This window comes from Durotheca rogersii (genome assembly GCF_024521655.1).
Source record: "Durotheca rogersii strain YMJ 92031201 chromosome Unknown GGS23scaffold_3, whole genome shotgun sequence".
Taxonomy (NCBI): domain Eukaryota; kingdom Fungi; phylum Ascomycota; class Sordariomycetes; order Xylariales; family Xylariaceae; genus Durotheca; species Durotheca rogersii.
Window position 1 is genome coordinate 2244516 of NW_026251234.1, and position 27135 is coordinate 2271650.

Sequence of the window (27135 nt, forward strand, 5' to 3'; positions counted from 1 at the left end):
CCTTAGTAGGCGGTCCTTACCGGAGTCGATTAACCTTACTATTACTGCTGCCGAGGCTATCCCGCAACACCTCGTTTCTGTCTGTATTCCCCAAGTGAGCGCAGCTCCCAGTTTGTCTCGCCTTTCCTGTTTCGATCGTAAGGGCGTGTTTTCCCCTTTCCCTGTTCGCTAGCCTCGCCGCCCGGCTTAGTCTTGTTTCCAAGCTCTCGTGAAGCGTGAGTTCGTCTCGCGCCTCAGCGTCACATAAGAGAGGTAGGTTAGGGTTTAATTAGTGCCTATAGCCGTCGCCACGTCCCTGAAAAGGGTCCCTGAACTCCTGAACCCCAATAGAACTGGATCTATTACTATCGATGCCAAGGGTGCCTAGATAGAGAGGAATCCTAACGGGTTGAGAGGCCTATTGATTCATCCATGATATATACGCACTGATGCACACGGACGGCAAAAAAACGAGTTCTACGAACACCTACCTATATAGAAAGCCTGATAAATACACCATTTTTACTCGCTTTCTAGACCAGGCATCCCGTGCGACTTGTGTTCGTGGCTGACGAGGCCCGGCGCACGGCGACATTCCCCTCGCCTTGACACTTCTTTGGTCACTCTCGCCGAAGGCACCCTTTTCTCCCTTTCACACATGACAGGCTCTCGGCCCTCAGGCCGCCCTCCGCATCACCAGCAGACCACGACAGGAGGGACGAGCGAACAAGATTTATAAAATCCTCTCACTATTTGGGCCGCTCATAAGGCGTATTTGACGAGCCCGCGCCGAAACTTTTGCGATGTGATGGTCCCGGAGGCAATGAATCCGGGAGAGCTGGCCGCGATATTTGATCCAGCTAGTATTCTCGACAGGCCATTATACGGCTCGGTGATGAAATTCCCCTTATAGACGAGGCGGCGTACTTGGTAAGTGAACTGAGAAGCAGTAACACCAGGAACCGCTACCTCTGTCTCTGAGATCGGGGGTAGGAGAAGAACGAGACGGCTGTGAACCGAACACGATACGAAAAAATCAAGGTAGCACGGTACTACGAGATCGAAAGCCTTTCGGTGCTGAGGAAGGCGACCGAGCCACTGCACAACGGAAACACTGTGCTCGAAGGGCTTCAAAAGGTGGCACAACTCCTTGACCCTGTGCTTGTGGAACTCGGAATGACTGACCGCAGAGTGCAAGAGGCGAGTCACGATCTGCTCGATCCCGAATATTGGAAGACGAAACAGTCTGTTTGAGATGCCCTTATGACCAAGAAGCATAATCATTAAGAATATTTAAAACGGTATCTACATTATAATTACCCTATGAAGGGGTATAGAGTGGGTGGATCACAGCGGTTTTTAGGCGCTGCCCCTTTATCACCAGACATGCATAATGGTTATCAGATACGGACGTCATGCTGAAGGCCATTCCTTATTATTGTCAAGAGCCACAATGCTGCTAGACCCTGGGCCTTTCTAGATCTAGTCTATGATCTCTCCTTATGTGCTTTCTTCTCTAGTTACAGACCGAGTGACATATTACTCTAAATGCGGCGCCCTCTTAGGCCACGGGTGTCGTAGCTGTCTCTTCATCCAGCTTCTCCGCTGCTATTTCCCAGTCTTCCTCTACAGGCTGCTCCTCGGCTTTCTTCTTCGGCTCCTTTTTAAGGGCGACGAAATTTCTGCTTATCGGCACCGTCGGCGCAGCTGTGGCGGCAGCTGGTTTTGATCGGCCAGTAGAGCGGCTCACGACAGCACTCCATCCCTGTTCCCTCTGTCCTCCCGCGTCCCGCTCCCGCCGCAATACATTTAGCGAATCGTCTACGTGACACAGAGAGACGCCGCTGGCGAGCTCTTGACGCCGCACTACTTGCGACAAAGTAGGTTTGAGCGACGACAAGGAAGACTCGAGAATCTGTGGCGTCCACACGCCGCCGCCCTTGATGACGACTTCGTCGGAAGGTAGGAAACTCGTGTGGAATTTTACATCCGGGTACGCGGCATACTCTCGTTGTAGAGCAGCATCTAACTCCTCGACCGTCAGTCCAAAGCGCGGACCAAACAAAAGAAGAGCGTTGTACGGATGCTCCGTCGATGTGTTCCTGCCATCTAATGCCGACGGCTGCGCCAGGAGGCTTGCAGCGGCAGATGCTCTGATCTTTGCGCACTGGGCGAGCGTCTTCATCGGCGCTGATACGAACCGGGGGGTCTTAAAGAGGCAAACGTGGCGATGAGGCTCTGGGTCCGCGCTCTCGCTGTCGAATCCGAAATCTTCGGCCAGCGAGTGGAGGAACGCTCGTTGCGACGACTTCATCGGCTTGAATCTAAGAGATTTTTGCGTTGGGTCTCCGGCAAAAACGCGGTACTCGCGCTCATATGTTTGCGCGAATTGGGGACTCTCCTTAAAAAACCTCAGCGTCGTGTCCGAATATGGCACGTGGTCATCCGTATGGGTTGAAGGGTCGATGTTGAGCGCATCTGCTAGGAGACGATTCCGCTGCAAGCGGAGGCACTCGTCGTCGCAGTTGAGCAATTCCCGGCGAGGTGAGGGATTGGCTTTCGTCGCCATACACCGAACTTCCTGTTTCTTGCGTTGGCAATCACAGGTGACGAAGGTCTTTGCTGTACAAGGCTTATCCTCCTTGCAAGGCGATGGGGAATGGCACGGTTCGGTGTCTAGATGGCCACAGTTGCGCATCTTCCCACAAGGTTGCTTGCATCGAGACCCTGCCATGTCGGCGTCTTCACACTCGCCCGGCCGGTGGCACGTCTTCTTGCACGTGTGGGTGCCGCATTTGAGCTTTTTATCGCAGGGCAAGCCGCATCGTGGCTCTTCAAACCAACACGGCTGGTTCTTGAGCCTTTTCTTTCCGCAAATGCATGGCTTCTCGACGAGAAACGGGCACTTTGGGCACAAATCATCATCGGGGTGACAACTGTGAGATACCTGGGGATGTCCGCACGATCGCCGCCTTATACAGTCGAAATGGCACGCCGGAGCTTTGGTGCCACATGGTTGGGGAGGTTGGAGCACGGTTCGACCACAGTTGCAGCTAATCTCTTCGAAGATGGCTTCAGGACAAGAAGAGCAGGGACCTCGGTGGCACAATTGCTGGCACTGATGCCTCCCGCATTTTAGTTCCCGCCCACAGGTGCGGGTACAGATGTGTTCGGCTTCGACCTCGTCGTTTGCGAGGATGGCGTTTCTATTCTTTCGTTTTGCTGCCACCCGCTCCGCCGCTTTCTTCTCTCCAGGGCAGCAATGCTCGCCATGTTCGTGTCTCCCGCAGTTGAGCTGTGCACGGCAGATCCTCATGCATTGAGGGGCACTGATGACTCCCTGGTGGCACACTGAGAAGCCTTTCGTCCGGCCGCATCTGCAGGTGATTTCCATCTTTTGAAGACACGTCTTGCAAGGCCCTGTGTGGCAGGTCTCCTGGCAGAAATGCCCGCACAAAAACTGCTTGTTGCACAGCTTCTTGCAGTTGGGGATCGGATCTTCACAACTCGTTCTGGGCCGGTCGCTGACTTCCACTAACGGCGTCTTGCCGCATGGACAGTGGGTGACCAGGTCAGGAGAAAATGGACAACGAGCTGGACTTTCGTCTTGAGGATGGCATCCTCTCCTACAGAGATGTTTTTGGCAGTCAAATGGCCTGCCGCAAACAGTCTCGCAGCCGAAGGAACCCCAGAACCAAGATTCGGGTAGGTCGTCGCTCTCCGGCTCGCCCTCTACCGCACGAATCTGAGCATAATTATACGACTCCAGCTTATCACCACGCCGGTCGCAAGGGATGCTTTTGGATTCTCTACCGCAGTAGCAGCGAGAGAAGACTAGGACCTCGCAGCTCCCACAGAGGCCGGAGTGGCACTCCTGATGGCATTCGTGCTCCCCACAAGGTAGCAGGTCTCCGCACACCTCATGACAACTCCAGCCGTGAGCGTAATCGGTCTCCCCGCAACGCTTGGTAGATGTATGCTTGCCGCAAAAGCAGGATTGAGACGGCCCCATAAGCGTGCATGGGGGACAAGGGCCAGCATGACACTCGAGGGGGCACGGATGTGGACAGGTCCCTCTAGGATTGGAACAAGTTTGTCCACATCCGTGAGGGCTAAGGCCGGGAATTGACTTGGGGTTAATCTCCTTGCCACACCAGCAGTGGTAGGTATTGGGTTCATCCATCATGGTGGAATTGCATCCCGGGCACCTCCAGTTGAACTGCTGCTGGTCGGGATTCATTGTCCGATTAGAGAACCACTTCTTGACGCAGCTCATGTGGGTGACGGTCCAACATATAGAGCAAGACCAGACTTTTGAGCTCCGCAAGACTTCGTTAGTGCATATCACGCATTCATACTGCCCACTGCTGATGTCTTCGTGGATCCTCGTTGGGAGATCCTCGGCAGTGGATTTCAGGGCTTCTCGCGTAGTCTTGCTCGAGACTTGTCGTCTCCTAGAGGCGTTTTCGCTACGTTCGGGCGGCGGCTGGCCCGGGATAAATTCGGGGGCATCAATATCCAAGCCCGCCGAGCTTGCAGACTCGGGATTCTCAGCCCGAGTGTTACCGGTAAGATGACCGCCAAAAGTCCGTGGCCTAGCCAGTGCAGCTCTGCGACTATTGCCATCCCCTCCCCTCCTTGAGCCTCTGACACCTCGCCTTCCCCTCCCACCCCGACTATTCGGATCCAAAGGCCCTCCGGCAGCAGGAGAGGAATCCGGTGCCGCAGAATTCGGGGTGGTGACGACTTGGGTTCCGTTAGGAGCATGCTGCTGGTTGTGATGATGGCGTCCCCCTCGGGCCCTAGAAGATCGGCTTCCCCGAGGCTGACGACCCCGAGGAGGTCTCGTCGCAGCAGTTGGCTGGAGTGCCGGGGTCTGTACACCTTCCATAGCTACCCTGTCCGAGATACTCGACAACGTAGCGACGAATCCAAGTCAAGGTTGCTGTCGCGATGCGCTTTTTGAAATACAGCGGCTTCAGAAAAATATAAGAAATGATAGGTACCTAGTTGGCGGGTACGATCGGAACAACTGGGGTCGCCAGCAACCTCGTGCGATTTTGTGTGTAGCAGAATCAACAAGCCCAGCAAAGACAACCTTTCTCAAGTTTGTATATGCCTATGGCGAGTTTCGACAACCGGCTTGGACGGATTCAAGTACCAAGATCGTCGGCGGCGGCTCTATGGTGGTAAATGACTTGCCGGGTTGGAGAGGCGCGAGGCTATGAGTCAAGGTTGAAAAAAGATGACTGATAAGACGTGCCGAGCCACGGGGAATGCTATCCGCTTTACGCTAGGTAAATCAGGTACCTACCTGTCTACGTACCTATGTACATATCTACAGGTAGCTTAGGTACCTTCCTACCTCATAGCTTCGGTTGTGTTAGGTACCTATACCCGTAGGCAAGGTACCTAAGTTCTGGGGTTGAGACCCTGGATTATGTAAGGGGTCCCAACAGAGGTAAGCAGCCGACCTGCACGTATATGTATGCCAAATGCGAGTCTTGAAGTTAGAGGTACGTGTCTGAGGCGTACCTCAGAGGGGAGGGTACTTACTGAATCTACTTACCTAGAGGCAGTACCTGGCTCTGGCTACTAGCAGCGGGCTTTGCCTTAGCCACGGAGGCGGGAGTGCACGGACGGGAGCGGACAGAAGCCGCTATAAACTAACCCGGTGTGGGCTGGTTCTGACTACCTCCTAACCTACTAGGAGGTAGAGGAGGTACCTTAGGTCCCTCCTACGTAATGGTAAGTACCTTAGGCACCTGGTACCTCTCCTTGCTTTGGTCACCTGGTACCTGCATTCTTCACTGGTTTATACCAACAATCTCTTCAATTGTATAGGTGGCCACAAGACGCGTTGGGCTTTAGGTGCAGCGTCTTCTCCCTCCCTTATCTCCTTCGTTATCGCACACATCAGCATCACATAACATCACCTCGATAGCATCCGTCCAACGTGCTCTATCATCATTGTGTTGTTGTTCCATCCTCGCCTTCTCTCGCCCCTTCGTCGTCGGGAAGCCATCGCGTCCATCCTCCGGCCGGGAGAGGTCTCCTGGCACTCTTCGGGCCTATTTAATTCGATCCAGAAGGTCGAGCCCGTCAGCCACCACGATGCGCTGCAACGATGCCATTCCCGCATTTATGAATCATAGCATGTCATTGCCGCTCGCTTCGCCTGCCTTATATGCAGTGAGCGAGCCTGCATCGCCTTGCACAGGGCTTCGAGCAGTAATCACGTGGTCCAAGAGGCGCTGGGGTTTTCCGGAATGGATTGTTGATCTGCAATAGGTTCGGAAAAGAAATGCCTATAGTGGCTCACCACTGCTGCTGTCACCCATCTCACAGATTTGCCCGTTTTCACCTGTCGCCGACGCCACGTTGCCCTGCCTCACACCGTTCCCTATCCTGAGGCAGCAAGATACGAGATGCACCTCGATCCTTAGGGCATGGGTGGGCGGGTAGTTGTAGTAATAAGATGCGCAGTAATAAGATGCACGCGAGCTTCAATCTCGGCCCCATCCGATCCAACCCTACCCGATTCCCAGCCGAGCCAGAAAACTCATCCACTGTAGAGCCAAATCTACCCATTTTCCTAGATGCCTCCTGCGAAAGCCAGATCCTGTTGCAAGGGTTGCAGGGCAACCGGACGATAGACAACATGAGATCGTCAGGCCCAGATTCTGAAAAGGGGGGAGTCCGTCCGCGAGCGGTGATGATCCTCCCATGGTGCCGGCAACTTTATGAGTAGAACATCAGGCTGCCTCCCGGGACGGTGGCACACCCTTCTCTTGTCTTTCCGAATCGCCCCCCCCTGCCTCCATTCCCATTAACCTTACCGCCTCTCGGACCACCCCCATCTCTCTCTCTCGCTCTCACTCTCTCTCTCTCGCACGCTCGGGCACTTTCAGGAAAAACGACTAACCTCGGTGATCATTCACGCATCTCGGCGCCTAGCATGCCATGCATGCGTTGGCCATGCGAGGTCAAATATAGCAGCGGAGGAGACCATCTCGTGTAGTGGAGGGTGTATTTCAGACGATTGGCTCGACCAACACGCATGCAGTCAACCTCGTATGGAATTGTGTCCCATACCGAAGTCTTATGCCCAGTAGCGAGCGACGCTTGAACCTAATGAGTTACGCCCAACCCGTCTGTTCCCCTTTCGGCACGATAGAAAGGCAGGACTTATAACAGCAGTCCCCTTTAAGCGTGTTGATGCGCGTAGTTGATGCACGTACCTACCGCACTAGTAGTGGATTATCGCGAGGCATTGCCCAGGTGACTTTCCTACGTCTCAGCTCTTAGCTCTCAGCTCTCGGCTTCCTCTATCTATTGGAGACTAGAACTGGGACGAGTCAGGCCACCAAAAGCCACATTCTTTCTCTCCTTACCTCAGAGTGCCGTTTGCCCGGCTCTTGTCGACAGACAACCCGCGCATTTGACCATCTCGTCTCCCATGATAAACGCCACCCCGACACTCTATACCACCCCGCATCATCAGATGCCCCCCCCCCCCCCCCCCCCCTCCGAGGTTGCCGACCGTGACTACGTGTAGAGCTTTGTCCATCGGGAGCGGCAGCGGGCTTACTGTCGATAATGGATGGGACCATTTCACACTTTTTTTGAAGCTATATCAGCTCTTCTATTTTTTGAAGGGGGGGGACCGGGAACCATTCTAGCCACCCTTGCTGTCATGCTTAGTTCCACACCTCTATTATCCTTGCCCCTGGACTCGTATCGACCAGCCGACCCACTATCGGCTGGTCTCCGAGAGTTCAATGGATGTAAGTCCCTGGGCGGTGCATCTTGTCCGTCGACTTCGCAACCTCCCAAGTGGTCGACTAGCTCAGGTGAATGTCACTTTCTGGTTTTGGTACCCGTTATTGGCAGGCTGAGGTCAAGACGAGCGGAACAGGACACGAAATGGGCAGAGAGAGCGAGAAGGGTGAGAAGCAAGAAGAAAAAGCGAAAACAAGAGTTTCTCTCAGAGAAGCCCAGGCATTATCAGTAGGGTTATCTGACAGGTAATCTCTTAGCTGCTGAGCAACTCTGCACGTTCATCTCTTTGGTGCCGAACCCCGAATGCTTTTTTTCCCTGCGGAAAAGAATATCGTTATCTTCGTCAATGATACTGCTGCTCATCAAATGAACGTTGCGGCTATTGGCACTGTTGTCCGGTTTGATTGGATGGACCCTTGCTGCTGCTGCATCGCGATGTGGGTTGCAATGAGGTCCAGCCGCCTCTGTCACCGTAATAAAGGATGCGCGCTAGCGTTATGTATTAAGAGTAGGGCTATATATCCCGTCGTGTCTGTCTTCGGATAGCGAGGAGGTTTACGCGTTCCTGATCGCCAACCTTTTTTTCCTTCTTTTTCTAAAGGTCTCTCCCGAGTTTCTAGCATAGAGCGCAGGGCTGCCTTGGGTGGCTTTTCACTATGCGGGCTACTCAGGCTTTTCCCGTTTTTTCCTCTCTCCTATTCCTCACTTCGGCCAACCCTTCTCCTCCAGCTCAGGTGGTGATAGTCCCGGCTGCCGATCAACTCAACGATCCGTGGGAGTATAGGGGTTGTTACGCGTAGGTTGCACATCACCCGCCCCAGAGTATGGACAGCGTTGCTAAGGGACCCCCAGCGATGTCAGCCATGCGATCAGCATAAATACGACCGTTCTCGGCCTCGGTACGCCACGGGAATGCACCATTTTCTGTGATGGGAAGGGGCTTGTCCACGCGGCAGTAGGATCCCTCAACGAGTGCTGTGAGTTTTCCTACCCCCTGTTTGGGTCGGTGTGTTACGTCTTGTGCTTATCAACAACAATTAGACTGCGTCAAAGAACTTCTCGCCGGCGCTACGGAAGTCGGGCACTCGACGGGATGCTCAGGTCCAGACCGGGTATTATTGTTCTCTAACTTGTACCGTAGTCGGCCTCGGCCAACTGGCGGCATCGGAAAATGGACACATATTGGCTGCTACACGTGAGTTCGCGTCCTTCGCTTTAGGCGTAGCGACCAGTCTCCCAGGCTTTACCGGCACGGAATTGCGCCTCGGGACTAACAAGACTCGTAGCGATAGGGGCGATGGCCAGGCCTTGAAGATCAGCGCGCCGGTTCCCAGCTCGCGGATGAACACGAAAGCCTGCACGGCCGCATGCCGGGCAGCCGGATATATCCTGGCCGGTACCAAGAATGGGGGCGAATGCTGTTGGTGGACCCCTCCCCCCCCAACTCTCATGATGCTTCTCTCGTGTAGGGAATGCAGGATAGAGTGGCTGATCCGTGGTAGACTGCGACAACGCTCTTGCGAACAGCGCCAAACGAACCGATGGCAATGGTAGTTGCAATGTGCCTTGTAAAGTAAGTGTTATTTTCGTTATCCATTCTTTCCCCCCTTTTCACTTCGACATTGTCAAGGGTCTGGCTTCCCATCCTAGGTCTGGGTCTACGGGCCAGCACTCTTCTCTGTCCTGTCTCTGCCCTGCCTCTCGCGTCTTCAAGTTCACTCAGCCGCTCGGTTTCTTGGTCTCTATCTAAATCCCCTCCTACCAACTTCAACACCTCCTCGACTCTGCTCCTCTTGTACCTTGGAATTTCCCGCGAACAATTATATACTATATAAACTAACTGCGAACGCCACAGGCCGACAGCTCAGAGACATGCGGCGGCCGCAGCCAGCTGAATGTGTATAGCTTCAATATGGGGTATCCCACCTCTGCGAGTGTTAGCCCTGCCGGTGTAATGTCTACTATCGCGAGCCTCACGACTATTGTCACCCCCTCCGTCGTTCAAGGCTCGGGGCATTCAAAGACGACTCCTCCCCTCGGCTCACGTATCACCGGTAGAGACGTCGACCCTGCTGCGCCCGTTCAGCCCTTGGTCGTAGGCAACTACAACTGGTATGGCTGCCAAACAGAGGCGACCGGCATCCGTGCTCTCAGCTTGTTCACCTACGCCGACGATACGATGACACTAGACAGCTGCCAGGCCTTCTGTAGTGAAAAAGGGACAGCATACTTCGGCGTCGAGTATGCTCGCGAGTGCTATTGCGGCAACAAGTTCGAACGCGGTTCCACCAAGGCCCCCGACAGCGATTGTAACATGCTCTGCGCTGGCAATCCGGCAGAGTATTGCGGGAGCGGCAACCGCCTGTCCGTTTATATCAAGAACGGAACTGTCGTCACGAGCACTTCCAGCAGCCCCGGCACCGAACCAACGGGCACCAACCCGGGCGAACCTGCGGCTACCGAATTCCCCGAGGGCTGGACTGATAAAGGCTGTTGGCAGGATGGACCTAACGGCCGGATCATGCAAGGGTATCAACCTCCGAATGATCCGGAGCTGACACGCCAGAAGTGCGCTCACGTTTGTGCCGATAATGGATACATCATCTCGGGCGCCGAGTACTATACGGAGTGCTTCTGCAGCAATGCGATTTACAATGGCGGAAAGCGGTCCGAAGACGAGTCTGGATGCTCGACCCCCTGCGGAGGCGATAGTGCGACCATGTGCGGCGGCCCCGGATACTTGTCGATTTATTCGAAGGGCACACCAACGGCCTTCCAGCCGGCTACTCCAAAAGAAGAAGTCGGCGGTACCTGGACGTATCAGGGATGCTATGAAGACAACGTCAACGAGAAGCGGACTTTGTTCTGGGCACTTTCCTTCCCCGGTACCATGACCCCTGAGATATGCTTAGACAAGTGCGCGTCTTTCGGCTACGCCGCCGGCGGTCTGGAATACGGTAACGAATGCTACTGTGGAGACCCGCTGGATGTCGATGCCTCTGGCGCTACCCAGAGGCCAGAGAGCGAATGCAACGTCGTATGTGCTGGCGATCCCGGTTCGATATGCGGCGGCGGTGCCAGACTGTCGGTGTATTATTGGACTGGGGAACAGCCTCTCTACGTGTTCCACTATCCTCAAGGCAATGCTGCTGGCACGTACTCCAACTTGGTAGGCGGCGTCGTCACCCCCTTGATGACCATGCAGTCGATTACCGGCAAGGTCACCTTCTTGGAGAAGTGGGGGACAGGCCTAGCAAATAGCACGGGCGCGTACGAACTTGACCTTAGCCGACTAGATGACTTCGATGCCGCCTGGAGGACCATGAATGTAAAGACAGACATCTTCTGCTCCGCGGGCGTCATCCTCCCGGACAAGGCGGGTCGACAACTCACCGTAGGTGGGTGGTCTCTCGACTCGACGTACGGTGTTCGCCTATATGCGCCCGACGGATCGGACGGCGTCAAAGGGACCAACGACTGGGAGGAGAACGTCAATGTGCTCAAGCTTCAGAAGGGCAGATGGTACCCGACGGCCATGGTCATGACGAACGGGTCGATCCTGGTCGTGGGTGGTGAGATCGGGTCGAACGATAGACCCGAACCCACCCTCGAGATCCTCCCTTACGCGGGCCCCGCCCTCTATATGGACTGGCTCGAGCGTACGGACCCGAACAACCTATACCCGTTCATGGCGGTCCTGCCCGGAGGAGGGATTTTCATCGCGTACTGGAATGAGGCCAGGATCCTAGACGAGGTCACGTTCGACACAACGAAGATTCTACCCAACATGCCCGGTGCCGTCAACGATGACCTCGGTGGCCGGACCTATCCCCTCGAGGGAGCCTCCGTCCTCTTGCCCCAGATAGCCCCTTATACCGACCCTCTCGGCGTACTCCTCTGCGGCGGCTCCACGATCGGCCACTCCGCCCTCGACAACTGCGTTTCGATATACCCCGACGCCGAAAACCCGACGTGGACGCTGGAGCGCTTGCCTTCGAAGCGCGTGATGAGCTGCATGTCGCCTCTGCCGGACGGCACCTACCTCATCGCGAACGGCGCCCACCAGGGCATTGCCGGGTTCGGCCTCGCCGACGATCCCAACTACAACGCGGTCCTCTACGACCCGTTCAAGCCGGTGGGCTCGCGCATGTCCGTCATGGCCAACACCACCGTCGCGCGCCTGTACCATAGCGAGGCGATCACGCTGCTCGACGGCCGTGTCCTCATCACCGGCTCGGACCCGCAGGACGGCAAGCACCCGCAGGAGATCCGGGTCGAGGTCTTCACGCCGCCGTACCTGTACAGCGACAAGCCGCGGCCCTCGTTCACGATCGCGGACAAGGACTGGGCGTACGGCGACAGCGTGACCTTCCAGCTCGGCGGCGCGCCGCCGGCGGGGGCCAAGATCGAGGTGTCGCTGCTCGGCTCCGTGTCGAGCACGCACGGGAACTCGATGGGCGCGCGCACGCTGTTCCCCGAGGTGTCGTGCGCCGGCACCGCGTGCGTCGTCGTCGCGCCCCCGAGCGTCTACATCTGCCCGCCCGGCTGGTACCAGATGTTCGTGGTGCAGGACGGCATCCCCGCCGTCGGCACCTACGTCCGCATCGGCGGCGACCCCGCCAACCTCGGCAACTGGCCGCAGGGCGCCGGCTTCTCGCCGCCTGGCGTCTAGGACCGAGGCCGACAAGGACAGAGGGCGAGAGCCGCCCGTCACCCAGGTGCTTCTCCGGTCGACCACTCGCCACATTCAGCTGCTGCTCCGATCGCTGGAACCCCCCACAGACACAAAAAAAAGAAGAAAAAAAGTTAAAAATACCTGAATATGAGATAGTTTGTATTCCTTACGTCCTACATAATGTTAGTAGTAGTATTGGTAATGGTGCCTCGGCTCGAGGCATCTCGAAACGAGGAGGAAGAAAGCGAGGGGGGGTGATGGCCCCCCGTGGAGACGGGCGAACAAATAATACTGGTGTCCCGGACAGAGGGGGGAGAACCAACGCGGACCGCACAACAAGCGCCGGAAACATGCTACGATGTCAGCTGACCTAGCTGAGCCCGGTTGGCCGGGTGGCTGTTCTCGAGGGAGAAAGAAGGGATGCAATGAATGACGAACTCTCGCCCAGCTGCGAGGCATGAATAGATTAATGCCACGACAGCAGTACCTTCTACGAGTGTTTCTGTGCAGGAAAAGAAGACCGCGTTTGCGTAACGTGTACCAATCTCGTGTGTAGAGGACTCCGGTTACTTCGTGCAGTGCTTTGAGAAGTCGTACTCGGAAAGGATTAACATAGGGGTAGATGGATGGGCAGACTCTTGGATGTTGCTACGCCGTCTACGTCCAGGTAGAATCGGGAAAGGGGGGACTGCCGAGTACCACGCCTGTCACTCAACGGTATTGTATTCGCTCCAGGGACGTAGTGTAGACGAAAGAAATAGCACCTGGAGACTCTACTGGTTACGAAGAGGCACATGCCCCGAGAAACTCAGCCTCTCGTCTTACTCGGAGGGCGCCTAGGTTAGTATCTGAATGCGACCGGTACGGCGGCCTCAGTTTTTGGTTACGTCGTCTCGGGCCGCTTCCGGAACGCAGGTCCGCGGAGCGCTATCAGCCAAGGATGACTGCGCCGGATACGTACGCAATACGGACCAGTCACGGTTCACGATATGAGGTCACGGGGCCCGAGTGAAAAAAAAAAAAAGTGCCGTTGCGGCCCCCAGGGCTGACGGGCGATTTGGGGATATGCCTGACCGCGGGAGAAAGGGGGCGGCGGAGAGGATTGGGTGAGGTTGATTGGGGGCAGCAAGTTTAGCCAGGCGGGACTCCCGTCATTACAACAATCATACGTTATGGATCTCTGAAGCAAAATCGAGGGCTTTGCGTAGTTGGCGACCGTGTCGTTGCGGCGAGCCCATGGGGACGTATCATGATACCTCGCCTACCTCCTCGGCGTCCAGCGTCTGAGAGCGGGAGTATCGCCTCGTAGCCTCTTGCCCCACCCAGCGTGCCGGAGCCCGGAAATCCATACAGACAACACACTTCATCGCGGCCAACTTACTGGGCTAGACAATCTAAGATCTTCGTCCATGGGGTATGAAGTGGGTTGCAAAATGCGTCTCCACCGGAGGCGCGGCCCCTTTCGTCATACGATGCCTCGCATTACGTGCCTTTCAGCTAACTTTTTTGGGCGCCTCAGATGAGATTCGTGGACGTGATAACCATCTCCCAATAACGGTCTCGGTATATTGGAAAGGGTTGGTAGGTGTGTGGCGTCTGACCAACTTGCCTTCCTACTAACATGTGCACCATTTTATGAGATAAATGTGCTTGGCGGGTATGAAGCGTCGAACTTGGTGGGCAAGGGGTGAAGAGACTGCTAGATTTAGGTTGTAGGACTGTGCCGGAGTGGCTTTCAGTCGAGTTGCCCATGTAGGCTATGCGACTGCACACATTCACTTACATCTGACTCCTGCTGACGATTCCAAAGTCTCTGTGTTCCGTCAGATTCGTAGGCATGGCCTTGTACAACATCATCTGGCCCTTTATTATTCTCTTTTGCCTCCCTTAGTGCTTAGTTGGTAGGTAGTTTAACCTCGACTTCAATGCGTCCTCCTTGTAGTTGAGTAAATTCGCTTTGGCTAAAAAGTATTCTAGTCAACAACACCACTCGAGAGACCATGTTTATAGATGATGGGCTTGTCGCTCGTGGATATAGGTATAGAACTTACACAGACTAGCCTCAGTATCGGAAGATCCGGAGAGACTGTTAACAAGTCGACTCCATCGGGCTTGCACCCAAGGAAACCCTGGAGTCGATCGGGTGCGGTCGCAAGTTAGAGCCTTATTGAAGCAGGGGAGTGTACGCGGTAGCAATCTGAGACGATCCTTTGGGCGGTGGCTCTCTCTTCTTCCTCCGCTTTCTCTCTGCTTTCTCGGCCACTCTTACGTCCACATACCAGACACCAATTAACCACTTGACGAAACGCCTCACTGGAGCATGCGAGGCGGCGCCGAAATTGGTTAGGGCGAGGCGAGAGAACATACCAACCATGGTCTTATGTTCCTGCGACCAGCTGCGATGGAACCCTCCGACACTTGCAGATGTTAAGCGCGTGCCCCCAAGTAGACGCGAAGTTGGGGGTTGGTGAGGGTCGCCAAGCTTCTTCTTCAAGATGGCCGCCGCCAGACCCAACCCAAGAAGGTCAAGAAGATATGTAAGTGCTTGACTAGATCGAGCTTTCGGTAGTGTCCTCGGATATCCTGCTCCTGGGCGAGTCTAGCCGATCACTTATTGCGCAGACCTATCGCACGATGGACTCTAAGTTTAGAAAGCAAGTCTATGTGAGGATGATATTTGTAAGATAAAGGCACCGCTATGTAGGCGAGCCAATCTAATTCTCACGGGTGCCGTTTTCAGCGGCGTGCGCAGCCGCCTCGTGGGCGACAGGGGTAGGGGGGTTGACAGGTCGCAGCGGCGCCGCGAACATGACTCGCAGGTCTAGTTCCCGCTCGTTCGACCGCGTTGCAGTATGTAGGTGGGATCACGGTCTGGGGCTCGATAAGGGGGGCTGTTTCGGATAGACGGGCACATTTCGACCTTTCCCACTCGGGGAGCCGCCCTGTGACGTTGGGTTTCGGAGGTTTTGCATGATCAAGATATCGTTCCAACGCTGCATCGGCGAATCGGCCTGGCAACAAGATGGATACATCGCCCGACGTAGTTGGTATCGGGACGAACGGTACTGGTAAGGAGGATATATGATCGAGCTCCTCGTCTACTCGATCTGCACGAGACGCCTCGCTTTTTCATGTCTTTCGTCGTTTACCCGAATATCACCGGTATCATCGCTGCCATTATAGGGGCTAACCATCGGACTAATATCGCCTACGATGAAGTCGATTGCTTCGTGCGACTGGGATACGTGCCCGGTGGCAGCGTCGCCCTACGGTTATCCACCAAGCTCGGCGGCGAGCGCTCTATTCCTCATCATCCACATTGGGGCCTTGATCGCCTGCCTGTCCTACACGCTTCAAACGAGGAGATGGTTACGTTTCAGCACATCCGTTTCGATAGCTTGCCTCTTCGAAATCGCAGGATACGGCGTCCGGTTAGCGAGCGTGTCTGATCCGTGGAATGTTTTTTTATACGCGACCTCAACCTCATTTATAATTGTTGCCCCGGCCTTTGTCTCAGTAGGGTTAGTGTGATGTTATCTCCTATTTGAAGTCCCGATTTCCCATTCCCCTTCTTGAGCAAGGTGCTGACAGATCCGAAAGCGTCTACCTCACCGTCCCCGAAACTATTGCCATCCTGGGTGTCGAACATTCGCCCATAGACACTAAACACTATCCTCGTCTGATCTGGATCGACGCGGTGGGGTTCATCATCCAAGCTGGTGGTATCGTCGTCTCCTTCTCGGATATTTCCGCGCACACTGGTCTCGGGCCTAGGGCCCTGATCGGCAACCCCATTATCGCCGGCGGCCTCGCATTGCAAGCCCTCTCCTTGATCAGCTTTATAGCCCTTTTTGGCATTGTATTGTTTCGAGCTGCCGTGGCTCAAGCCAAGTTCGGGCACACGACATTCCATTCGGTGCATGGATTCGTACCTATGGCGCATAGGTTCAAGTTTTTCGTCACGATGCTCCTGATTTCTGTCATGTGCTTATTTGCAAGGGCTATCTATCAGACGTTAATACTGGCTTCTGGGCTGAAGAGCTGGAATGCAAAGAACCAGGCGCTCTTCGCAGGTTTCGACGGCTTCCTTGTCGCGGAGGCCGCCATCGGATTGATGATTGCGCATCCCGTGATATTCCTACGGAACGGAATAGAAAAAAAGTTAGGCAGTGGTAGCGATCCGGATCTTGCGAAGGAGAGGACGAGTCCGTATAGGATAGAGGGTTATTGTTCTCCCTCAGCCGACGAACAAAGCACTGGCCCAAGGCAAACGCCGCCCAGTTCCGTATGAATCTCTCTTCACGGCTTTGGCAATATGGACTTGACAGGCTTTTGTGATCCGCTATTCGCAGAACTCCCGTGAGGTCTGTGTCTCGTTATGTAGACCTGATTGCCCAGTCGAATTAAGCGCACCCAATTGACGGGGAAATCCAGCCTTATAGCGCTGGCATGGGCTACGTGTCCTGGTTATCATCTTCGTCTTTGGCGGCAGGAATATACGCAACCATCGCTTTGCTCGCGCCCTCGACGCAATATTGCACGACTTCGATCTTCGTCCCGGCTGGTGCAAGCTTGGCGATTTGCCTCAGGTCGCTGGTACGCGGCAGGTAAAGCGCGTGATCCATAGCTCTGTAGGCTCTGTGCAATTGGGTCAAATTGTAGGGCTCCATGGTGTTCAGATCAAATATCTCGTCAGTCTTGTATCCGGGACCGCCCCAGGGTGGTGATGCAAACAGGACAGTGGATGCTGTATCGACCCGCAACTCGGGACCGAGTTTGTCCGGATCGTTGAGTAGAAGCTGTAGATATTTGAAGCTATCACCTAGAACCCATACGATGTCCTCGGCCACACCGTATAGTGAAGCATTATGTTGCGCACAGGCAAGCGTAGGCGCGTCTAACTCGATGGCAATCACCTTACTCCATCGAGGAGTTTCACCATCTTCACATGTCGCCAACGCTAGGCTTATGGCGTTCGCTCCCACACCACCGAATAGATCGACGACAGTAGCCTTAGACGGACTAACGACAGAAGCCAGGTCGTGTGCAATCCGGCTGGGGGAAAGTTAGCCCTAGCGGGGAATGGCAACGGTGGCTCGAAGGATGCTGGGAAGAGGAACTTACGTGGCAACTGGCTCGGGTGTGACACCATACCATGCGGCTTCGGTCATGTAGATGCCATCGTTGTAATAGGGGAATATGGTATATCTCTGTTGCCAGTACCTAGAGAGAATAGGATGAGCAAGATCGAACATTGAGTAGCAATGGGAATGCTAGCGCGACTCACTTCTGCAGATCCCATGGCACCTCAGCCAGGCGAGTCCAGTGGTGACATTGGCTGGTCAGAGGGAGCTTCTTCGCCTGTTTCATCTTCAATCTTCAGAGGACGAAATCGACGTGCATGGCCGGAAATTTGGACTTAGCAGAGGCGAAGGATTGATCAATCCAACGGCTCCATGAGCCAACAGCAGAGGCAGATCAGTATCTAGTAAGACGGAGCGTCGGATTGAAGAACAAAGTTGAATAGAGACGAACGGCTCCGCGGCATATGCCCGACTGTAGGTGTGTGGATAGGTAGTTGAGACTCGGAGGCTTCGAGGGAGATTTCTTGAATGGCAGGGAAGAGCAGGTCGCTGTCAATCCCCTAATCCCACCTTAGATACTTAGGTACCTAGCCTCTCTTAGGTAAACATGATTTCTGCACCCATGTCCACGGTACGTACTTTAAGCTTGTGGGCCACCTCTGAGGCACCTTGTGAAAGCTTGGACTATAGGACGTGATTAGCGCGAAGTTGGGCGAATTAACGCGTATAGAAAGAGGGATGTATGTACTGTAGATTGGGCTACCTAAAGGTAGAGGTACCTCCCAACGAAGTATAGGAGGTACCTGTACCTCGATACCCGTGGATATGTACATAAACGCTAGGTGACGCCGGAGGCCATCGCAAGCTTTCCCCTCCACGTAGGCGTCCACGATCTTGAGCTGACAACTAAAGAACCTACTCCTTGCATTAGACTACCTGCATGCCTCCCCCCCCGACCGAGCGACAGAGAGGTAGATAATGTTCAACGCTCTGAACCGCTACCTGTCCCGCCTCGACGGCGACGCACGGCCGCAGCAGCGGGACGGCCCCGGACACGGCTTTCAGGTCCTGCGCAATACGAACCTCGAGCTCGGCGTCGAGCCCTGGTTCGACTTCGTCGTCGGCATCAATGGGCGCGTCATTGTACGATCAGCTATCCCCGCACGGAGGCAGGGCAAGCGAGACCAGCGGGACAAGGGAGCGAAGAGCTGATACGAATTTGGTGATCGCTAGGACAACCCAGACCCGCGACTCTTCGCACAGGAGGTGCGCAATTGCGCCGGCGGGAGCGTCGCCCTAGGAATTTGGAGCGCAAAGGTACGTCGTACCGCCTTGCTTTACCTGACCCTGCCCAACCTGCGGCTTCTTAATCTGGAGGCGCCCTTTCTCCGAGGGGTGTGCAAAAGAGAGGGGAGGGGGAGGGGGAGAAGAGGGAGAGAGAAGAGGCCCTAACCTGATCCGCTCTCCTCACAGGGCCAGCGAACGCGGCTGATACGCGTGGCGGTGCCGGCGGACACACGGTCGCTGGGGCTATCGCTGCAGTGGACGACGCTGGGCGTCGCGTCGAACGTGTGGCATGTGCTGGACGTGGCGGCGAACTCGCCGGCGGACCGCGCGGGGCTGCTGCCGTACAGCGACTACATACTGGGCACCCCGGACGGCACGCTGCACGGCGAGGCCGGCCTTGGCGAGCTCGTCGACGACTACATCGGCCGCCCCCTCAAGCTCTGGGTCTACAACCACGAGTACGACGTCACCCGCGAGGTCGAGATCGTCCCCAGCCGCGACTGGGGCGGCGAGGGGGCCCTCGGCTGCGTCCTCGGCTACGGCGCCCTCCACCGCCTTCCCCCGCCCCTCAGCGAGCCCGTCCACGCCCCCGGCGAGACCATGTTCGACGGTGGGGACGCCCTCGGCGCCTCACCCGATCACTTCACCACTGTCGCTCCCCAATCCCCCAGCGACCCTTCCCACATGTTCGTCCCCGCTGAGGCGGCTAGCAGCGCCGCTCGATCCGGGTCCCCGTTCCTTGTCCCCGCGCAGATGGTCAACACCCCCCCTCCACCGACCGGCGCGCCGGCGCGCAGCAGGAAGAAAGATAGGCACGGCCACACCCCTAACAGGCTCATGGACGATTACTTGGCGGAAGAGGAGAAGAAGAGCAGGGAGCTAGACGGGAATATAACCACTGCCAAGACGCCACCGCCGCCTCCCCCTAAGGCTACCGGCGGTCCTCCGAAGGCACCACCATCAGGGCCGCCCCCCCCGAAGGCTCAGGAGCAGAAAGCTGTCAGCGATGAGGAGGATGACGACGACGACGACGAAGAGGACGAAGTAGACTAGTTGGAGTTCATCACATTGGAGAGGGCATAGATTTTACGTCAATATACCACCGGGGCTGAGAACGCCTTTTTGCTACCTTGTACCGGCTCTATTTTGCCGTGAATTCCTTTTTTCTTCCTAAATACACAGACTGGGCGCCTTTTGCCTCTCCTCCTAGGAAATCTCGATCCCTCCACATACCCCTTGCTCGCCTAGTTTATGAAGTTGACGCAGAAGAAGTGCAGGATCAAGCTGCCGACGACATAATCGGCAAAAGCTCTATGGATATCTGTCAGCCCGTTCTGTCTTGTCGTGTCGTTGTATATGGCATGGCCTCGCAGGGTGCGTAGGGACGTTACCTCTCTGGTGACACAGATGGGAATTGGTCCTTATTCGATTCGGCAGTCTGGACGCGCAGGGATGCTATTCCCCTCCACAGTCAGCGATCTGTAATTTGCCTGGCGGTACGCCCGGCTCTCTTCCGCCATACTCGCTTGCGCACGCATACAGGTAGTGGATAGAGTGGACGGAAAGCGGAGGTGGACATGAGATATGGTACACACCAGTGAGGACGAATTGGCCGACGGTAGCTGAGAAGCCTGAGAGGAAAGCATTGAACGGCTGTAGATATCGACCGAAGGAACAAAGGTTAGCAGGTGCTTATGGCGCATTCCATCTGGGGCGGCAGTCCTTCACCCCCTGGGGTCAGCGGGCAGGTCCACCTACATAATTGCCTCCGACAAAGCAGTACACAAACTGCAAGGCGCCCACAATAACGAGGAAGATCATGAATAAGTCAACGAGCTTTGTGCGCTGCGGTGTATTGTCTCTGTAAGTGTTGTAAAGGTCGGTGTAGAGCCACTTCTCCTTCCCTGAACTGCCGGTGGTAGGAGGTGCAGTAGGAGCTGCTGCAGACGTAGGTGTTGAAGCAGTCGTGCTAGCTGCAGAAGCAGAAGCAGTGGCGGCGGCAGAAGCAGGCTTCTTGGGCGGCATCGTCACAATATATAGTCTGGCGCCACAGCCAGCGAATTGGAGAAGATGAGGGCTGCTGGTGGTTGGGTCTGGAGTCGTCGCGAGAATGACTGGTGGGTTGTTGCAGGTTTGGGGAGCTCTCTCTCTCTCTCCCCTCTGAATTGCGTATGCAAAAAGGGACACGAAAGCTTCAAAAAGCCCAATTAATCGCTGCGACGCCGTGGCCAATCAGAAGGCTCACAGCATCTGGGGTACGCTACAGACGGGAGCTACAGAGCTACGGAGGAACTTTGGAGTACCTCTGTGGCGTGAAAATGGTACCTCAGCCACATTACAAATTCGCGTAGCAACTCCAGCAACGAAAGCCAGGCGCTTACCAAATCAGCTTCCAAGAGGTTGCACCGCACAGACGTCTAGCGTCATCGCCATGGACTGCCTGAGGCCCCACCTCGGCCTTCTCGCGGCTTGAGACCACCGGTGCTCCGAATTCGTCTACATATCTAGGACATGCGGCTGGCATCTTCTCAATTATTGCACCTGTCGCTCTACATCACCTCGGAGAAAGCCCATAGAGATTTGATTCAATCTAGTGCCAGCAGCCCTCGACGTCTTATAAAAGAAAGCCAATTGGCCCCCTCCCAAAGCAAGAAAGAATGGTAGGTCATCCGCTCAGCGCGTTCGGTCATAGCATCCGCAGCTAACCTCCCCCTTTCGCCCAGTCTCTGGAAATAATCGCGTATGTCCTCGGTGCCCTGACCGCCAGCGGCGGGACCATAGGCTACGTCAGGACGGGTTCGGTGCCGTCCATCGCGGCCGGGTTGACAGTTGGTGTCCTATGTAAGTAACGGCTTTCTTGCAGCAGACTATTACCCAGCTCGCGTCTTGTGCCGTCTATGCGCTAATTCTGATGCTTGCCAGACGGCCTCGGGGGATACCGCCTGCAATCGCGCCAACCCTACGGCATAGAGTTTGCCCTTCTCGCCTCAGTCGTGCTCGGCGGCGCGTCGATCCCCCGTGCCCTCCGCAGCGGAAAGCCGGTTCCTACCATACTGAGCCTGGTTTCCATCTTCGGTCTGATCACATTCGGCAACGCGTTCAGGAAGAGTTTTTCGGCGTAGGACGGCGGGGGACCAGCCGGCTGGAGGGCGTAGATGAAGACGACTTGGGACCTATTTGTGGTAGGCGAGATCGCTTGGATGGGTGTCGCAAACTTCTCTCAAAACTCCTTGGCGGCTCACCGCCGCTGATCAGAGCAAGTCTCGTAACGCTGAGCTCAGGGTTGTGGTCGGAGAGGAATAGAAATATGAAGTCAATGTTACCAGACTGTGTGCTCTGGAAAGTACTCGTCATTGCAGACCAACCCGAACCCCCCGAAGACTTTGATGCTTCTCGAAACGCCATACCATGCGATATCGTGCGCTCCTCGGGTCCTTGCCGTTATACTACCAGAGATCGGAGATAGGTAGGAAGGCCGCCGCCGCCGGCCAACGGCAGATGCCTTGGCCTGCTCACGAGTTCTCGTCAATATCCGCCCAAGTCTTCTTGATCTTTTCGCGCTTGGCCTTGGCGGCCTCTCGGTTCAGCGCAATGCGCTTCAGTCGCTCCGCTCGTAGGCATAGCGTAACTTGGTTTTTGGCGTCGCTGCACATGCCCAGCGACTTCCAAAGAAAACCCCTGGCGTGGCATTCTTCGAGGGCGGTCATGACCTCCTCGCAGGCTACAAACCATCGCATCCGTTAGCATACGAGGGACGCGGGATAAACGGGCAGGTAGGCGGGCGTGCAATGGGAGAATGTGTACCGATGTTGTCCTTGGTATGTAAGTGCGGATGCATATTGAACGTTGCCGAAACGAAACTGCGTTCGCTATCCGAGCAATGGGTAACGAGTCCGCGTTCAACCGGGTGCGGAAGATGAACTGACGATCTTTTTCGCCTATCGCATGGAAAATCGACATGTACAAGACCCAGGCCCACTCTCGGCGGCGACTTGGGACGAGCCCAGCCGAAAGGTTCCTCGTCCTAGTTTCCCCGGCAATTTATGCGAGGGAGGTACTTCTGACGCATGGACCACCTTGTTGCTCCCGCCTCCCTGCGAGGCCCCACTAAATGAATTCACACTACGTAGTAGGTGGATTCGCCAGTTTCCTACTGCCCCCGACTTGACATCTGGTCGCTTTTCAGAAAACCGCCAGTCAACGTCCATCTCATCGAAGCCGCACAAATTTTGGGCCGTCTCGATTGAAGGCCTCGTCCTATCTCACCTCCTGCCTCCTTAGCCGTCCCGCTCCCCCGCCCTCGCCATGGCGTCTAAGACCGTATCGGCCAAGAAACAACAAGGTGAGCGAGTCCTCGATCGAGATGATCCCCCGCCACCACCCCTTGGCACTAAGGAGAGCGTCAACTGACCTGGCCGTCTGGGTATGTCCGGCCTAGAGCTGCAGACGACGTATTCGAACTACAAGAATACGCTCCAGCAGCTGGCGCAGAAAATCGGCGATGTCGAGCAAGAAGCTGAAGAGCACAAGTCCGTCAACCCTCTCCCGTCGCATCGTCTCGTGCTCCTTACATTACCCCTGCAACGGACATCCCACCCCGAGTACCTCAGCCGTGCTGGGGCTTTCTTCTCTAGCGGATAGGCTAGATCTGCTCTCAAACCTCACCGCTTCGCTTTGTAACCCTCACCGCCCATGCACTGACAAGTTCGTCATGCTAGGCTTGTCCTCGACACCCTGGAACCACTCCCAGGGGACCGCAAGTGCTTCCGCATGGTCAACGGCGTGTTGGTGGAGCGGACCGTCCAGGACGTGATTCCTGCTTTGCGGACGAACGCCGAGGGCTTGAAAAAAGTCCTCGACGACCTGGTCAAGCAGTATAAAATGAAACAAGACGATCTAGAAAAGTGGAAGGTAGGTTGTGGTTGCCGAGAGAGAAATTCGAACCTCACAACCCCTCTCCCCTTTACTTACCCCACCCATCTCCGATCACAAAAATGGGCAACTTACATACTATCGCCCATGCAGAAGAAGAACAATATTCAGGTGGTTCAGTCATGACGCAACTCGAACGCCCGAAGCCCAAAGGGATGTGGATCCTGGGATTTTCGTTATATTTACAGCACAGCGGGCAAGGGCCCTCGATGCTCTCGAAGAACAGATATCTCAAGGTAGCCCGTTTGATGATTTTCGTGTTAGAAGGTATCCGAGTACGGCTTGTCTGCGGGAATTTGCGTTTGGACGTCGTGATTCTTGTTTAGAGACACACGATCGAGATCAGACCGAAATCACTTTGTTGCACGGCATCAAGATGACGAGATGGTACCATATGGCCCTCGCCTCCTGCTGCTGGCAAGGCAGAACAATATCAAGAGAGAAAGGGAAAGGGGGGGGATGATGCTATTGATGCGTTGTACAAAATCGCAGCTGCAGGCAGTGGAGCCCAGCGTCGTCAAGGGCGTCTCAGTGCCCAACGGCAGACTTTCATCGAGGTCGTCAGAGTCCACGACCTGCCGGCGGTACTCATTCGAGGACGACCCGCGGAAGCGAGTGGCTGGTCTGACTGGCTGTCGGTGATCCGATCGAGTAGGGCGGCTTACGTTGTCTATGTGCCCGTGAGGCGCTCTTTGATGAAAAGAAAATCTTTCTGTTGGCATCGCCTCCTCGCACCGTGCTAAACAGCCCAAAATGGAGAAAGGATCGTGAGCGACCGTCAACTTCGTTTGTCGGCAGTTGTTCCGAAGGGAGGGCGGGGTCTCGAGCGCGCGTTTCTAGCTCCACCTGCCACATGACGACCTTCATGGAGCAGCCGGCGATGTTCGGGGTTGAGTGACAACGTGTCTTTGATGACAGCGATCAGCCTGCCTGAAACAGGAGCATCGGCCGACCTGCTCAACTGATAAGTAGACTGCCATTCATACAACCGGGGCATGCATATCATCGGTTCATGGAGGGGAGTGAGGATAGACTATGTATTGCGATCCCAGTCACAAATCTAGGCCGGCTCCTCGCCGTCTGCAGCAGGCTCCATGATGCGTTAGTATGGTGTGTACAGGATTCCTGGGCGGCCTAGTAAAGCGAAAGGGGGTAGATCTTGAAGCGACCGGTCTTGGGGGCTTCCTACCAGTACTTGTAGGCCTCCGCGGCTGCACTTCTGCCCAAAAGTGTCCGCAGGAGCATTGATCTGGGATCACGTAGGGAGGGGAAGTATCCCCCCCCTCTCTCTCCCGTTCTGAGCCGGACAGTATGGCAAGCTTTAGAGCTAACAGTTGAGGTACGTGTAGATCGCCAATGGATTGCTTTCCCACGGTAGTGGTAACTCTCATACTAGTGCCTCCTAGAGTGAGCTTTGGAGAGGCAAGGGGCGAGATATCATCGAGAGTAGCAGATGTGACGGCTAAAGCTTCCGGTATGCTTCCGACGATTGGGCACCCACGGGGTCTGAATGTATCATGATCCATGTACGTAGGTTCGTGGGACATAGTTGGGCCGCATACAACATGCATGCCGGCAGGTCTCAATGCGAGTTTGGTACGAGAGGCCTCAGGTGTACGGGTTGCGGCCGCGGTCGTAAAGTCATATGTCACGCCAGACATTGAAGGATTGGCCAGCCAAGCAAAAATAAAGAGCTCGGCTCGACAGCTGACTAGGATAGGAGGAAGGATGGCAGCGATATAGGGGCGAGAGTCACTGGAAATCTTTCGATTTCTTCTCCACCCACGGGAGGGAGGGGGGTGAAGGGAGAAGAGCCCTTTGAGTAGAATTCTAGACCCGAGTTCCAATCACGGCCGCAACCGCCAACTGAATTCCACAATTGGCCGATCTAGCATGTTAATACGAACCTAGTGCGAGGTCTGGGGACCAGTCATCACCTAGGCTGTCGTATATGCCTTGGTCGTCACCCAAACGTACGCCGTAGTTTTCCTACAGCGGGAACCATTGACTAGGCTGCTCTCCCTGTTCCTTACGGGTAGACACAGACGCTAGCCGGTTATCTTATCCAAGACTTGTCAGATTATCTGTCAACCCCCTTCCACTCCGTCCCCCTCCATCCAGAGTCGTTCTTCTGTGGTAGGTGAGCATACTTCCACGGGTGCCTGCCGTGCCGACCACGGCGGTGGGAAGGCTTGGGCAGTGATGAAGATGTGGTGGTTGCCGAGGGTGTTGGGGCCGAACGGACGAGGACACGAGCGAGTGGCAGTAACTGCGGAATCCCCGTCTTTGGGCACTTGGCTCGGGCACGCAGTTCAGCCTAGTCGGTGTGTAGTTTTATAACATACCGGTGAAAGGAGGCGCCGCAGGATGCTTTGTCGTGCTTGGGGAGCGGGTTCGACCAGCTGGCGTTATCGTAGCCCACCTCTCTAGACGGACCAATGCCTTACAAGAAGAGTGTACTCATACCCAACGTCGTATCACTCTCCGCTTTCACGGCCACGATACAAGAGAGCAGAAGATGACCGTGTAATTAGATACCAACGGGGCATGACTCTAGCAATCTGGCGGGCGGTAGCGATCCCCGTATGTGAATCTAAGAGGGGCGAGGGGCGTCTATCCTGTTCTCTTCACTGTTATAGATGACTGGACCTCCATTTTGGCATTTCGGGGCCTAACTCGCGGGCAAGGGGGTCCGGAAGCGCGGGAATACGAATAACTAACAGCACTTGTATATCGCGACGCCTATTTCACCTAACCCAACTCCCAATTTTAAGATTATCCGCGGATGTTCATTTAATAACGGCCTCGAGAAGGAGTGACGTGCGTACGTAGGTGGGTAGGTTAGAAGGTATGTAGAGCCAGGGTGTCTACGGTTGCAGGTAGGGTGTGTATTAGAGAGGGAGACACCCTGCGTGCTGCCTTTCCCCCGTACCGAGTCGACCTAAACAGGCCCGGCGCCTAAGGACGTCGGGGATGGAGGTTGTTACGCAGGTAATGTCGTAAAGGGGGCCGGTTGCTCGTGGAGGTTGCTGCCACCAATATGGTTACCTCGAATCGACAGGCATAGATCCATGCCCAGCCAGCTCTCATTAACGCAGGAAATAACCCAAATTTCAATCTATTATTAAACAGCCAATATTCTGCCATGCTATCCTGACCGGTCTTCATTTACGTAGGCGATTTGCCCGTTACCCCTCACGTGACTGCGAGGTAGGCGGCAAGTCGGGACTGCAGGCTCGATGAAGGGGCAGTTGGCCGCCTCTCTCCCTACCTGGCCTGTCTCTGCTTCTCTCCCGTCTTCCCAGTCTGCCCGTCACTCTGCATGGGTTGCCTGTCGCCCTACTGCCCTACCGCACTACCTCCATCCATGCCTCCCTAACCAGATACTTACATGTC

At 55.4% G+C, this 27135-nt stretch overlaps 10 protein-coding genes across 10 annotated transcripts; 5 read left to right on the plus strand and 5 right to left on the minus strand.

The window, feature by feature from the left end:
* Positions 1-1392: 1392 nt before the first annotated feature.
* Positions 1393-5213, minus strand: GGS23DRAFT_552891 (uncharacterized protein). The gene has a single exon (XM_051515435.1). It carries the CDS (start codon positions 4868-4870, stop codon positions 1541-1543), a length of 3330 nt encoding a protein of 1109 aa, XP_051375669.1. The 5' UTR covers positions 4871-5213; the 3' UTR covers positions 1393-1540.
* Positions 5214-8205: 2992 nt separating this feature from the next.
* GGS23DRAFT_298250 (putative glyoxal oxidase) lies at positions 8206-12526 on the plus strand. Its single transcript, XM_051512701.1, has 6 exons — positions 8206-8557; positions 8614-8738; positions 8803-8956; positions 9048-9181; positions 9264-9334; positions 9617-12526. The coding sequence occupies exons 1-6, from the start codon at positions 8418-8420 to the stop codon at positions 12431-12433; spliced, it is 3441 nt and encodes a 1146-aa protein (XP_051375670.1). The 5' UTR covers positions 8206-8417; the 3' UTR covers positions 12434-12526.
* A 3033-nt stretch (positions 12527-15559) lies between these two features.
* On the plus strand, positions 15560-16809 carry GGS23DRAFT_298300 (RTA1 like protein-domain-containing protein). The gene is made up of 2 exons (XM_051512703.1): positions 15560-15957; positions 16037-16809. Exons 1-2 carry the CDS (start codon positions 15650-15652, stop codon positions 16725-16727), a joined length of 999 nt encoding a protein of 332 aa, XP_051375671.1. The 5' UTR covers positions 15560-15649; the 3' UTR covers positions 16728-16809.
* Positions 16635-18092, minus strand: GGS23DRAFT_298293 (RNA cap guanine-N2 methyltransferase-domain-containing protein). The gene is made up of 3 exons (XM_051512702.1): positions 17724-18092; positions 17561-17659; positions 16635-17491 (listed from the first exon to the last, which is right to left on the minus strand). The coding sequence occupies exons 1-3, from the start codon at positions 17804-17806 to the stop codon at positions 16891-16893; spliced, it is 783 nt and encodes a 260-aa protein (XP_051375672.1). The 5' UTR covers positions 17807-18092; the 3' UTR covers positions 16635-16890.
* A 207-nt stretch (positions 18093-18299) lies between these two features.
* On the plus strand, positions 18300-19913 carry GGS23DRAFT_552903 (GRASP55/65 PDZ-like domain-containing protein). Its single transcript, XM_051515436.1, has 3 exons — positions 18300-18663; positions 18754-18837; positions 18994-19913. The coding sequence occupies exons 1-3, from the start codon at positions 18499-18501 to the stop codon at positions 19858-19860; spliced, it is 1116 nt and encodes a 371-aa protein (XP_051375673.1). The 5' UTR covers positions 18300-18498; the 3' UTR covers positions 19861-19913.
* GGS23DRAFT_298324 (defender against death DAD protein) lies at positions 19871-21000 on the minus strand. Its single transcript, XM_051512704.1, has 4 exons — positions 20566-21000; positions 20403-20460; positions 20199-20262; positions 19871-20118 (listed from the first exon to the last, which is right to left on the minus strand). The coding sequence occupies exons 1-4, from the start codon at positions 20830-20832 to the stop codon at positions 20052-20054; spliced, it is 456 nt and encodes a 151-aa protein (XP_051375674.1). The 5' UTR covers positions 20833-21000; the 3' UTR covers positions 19871-20051.
* A 244-nt stretch (positions 21001-21244) lies between these two features.
* GGS23DRAFT_552910 (TMEM14-domain-containing protein) lies at positions 21245-22634 on the plus strand. The gene is made up of 3 exons (XM_051515437.1): positions 21245-21467; positions 21531-21648; positions 21730-22634. Exons 1-3 carry the CDS (start codon positions 21465-21467, stop codon positions 21927-21929), a joined length of 321 nt encoding a protein of 106 aa, XP_051375675.1. The 5' UTR covers positions 21245-21464; the 3' UTR covers positions 21930-22634.
* Positions 22320-22645, minus strand: GGS23DRAFT_593697 (cytochrome c oxidase biogenesis protein Cmc1-like protein; the record flags this gene model as incomplete). The annotated part of the gene is made up of 2 exons (XM_051518061.1): positions 22320-22528; positions 22612-22645. 2 exons carry the CDS (start codon positions 22643-22645, stop codon positions 22320-22322), a joined length of 243 nt encoding a protein of 80 aa, XP_051375676.1.
* Positions 22646-22879: 234 nt separating this feature from the next.
* GGS23DRAFT_298409 (Prefoldin beta-like protein) lies at positions 22880-23988 on the plus strand. The gene is made up of 4 exons (XM_051512705.1): positions 22880-23149; positions 23246-23336; positions 23526-23718; positions 23833-23988. Exons 1-4 carry the CDS (start codon positions 23113-23115, stop codon positions 23863-23865), a joined length of 354 nt encoding a protein of 117 aa, XP_051375677.1. The 5' UTR covers positions 22880-23112; the 3' UTR covers positions 23866-23988.
* A 148-nt stretch (positions 23989-24136) lies between these two features.
* GGS23DRAFT_552914 (uncharacterized protein) lies at positions 24137-25484 on the minus strand. Its single transcript, XM_051515438.1, has one exon. The coding sequence runs from the start codon at positions 25398-25400 to the stop codon at positions 24792-24794; it is 609 nt and encodes a 202-aa protein (XP_051375678.1). The 5' UTR covers positions 25401-25484; the 3' UTR covers positions 24137-24791.
* Between the last annotated feature and the right edge of the window lie 1651 nt (positions 25485-27135).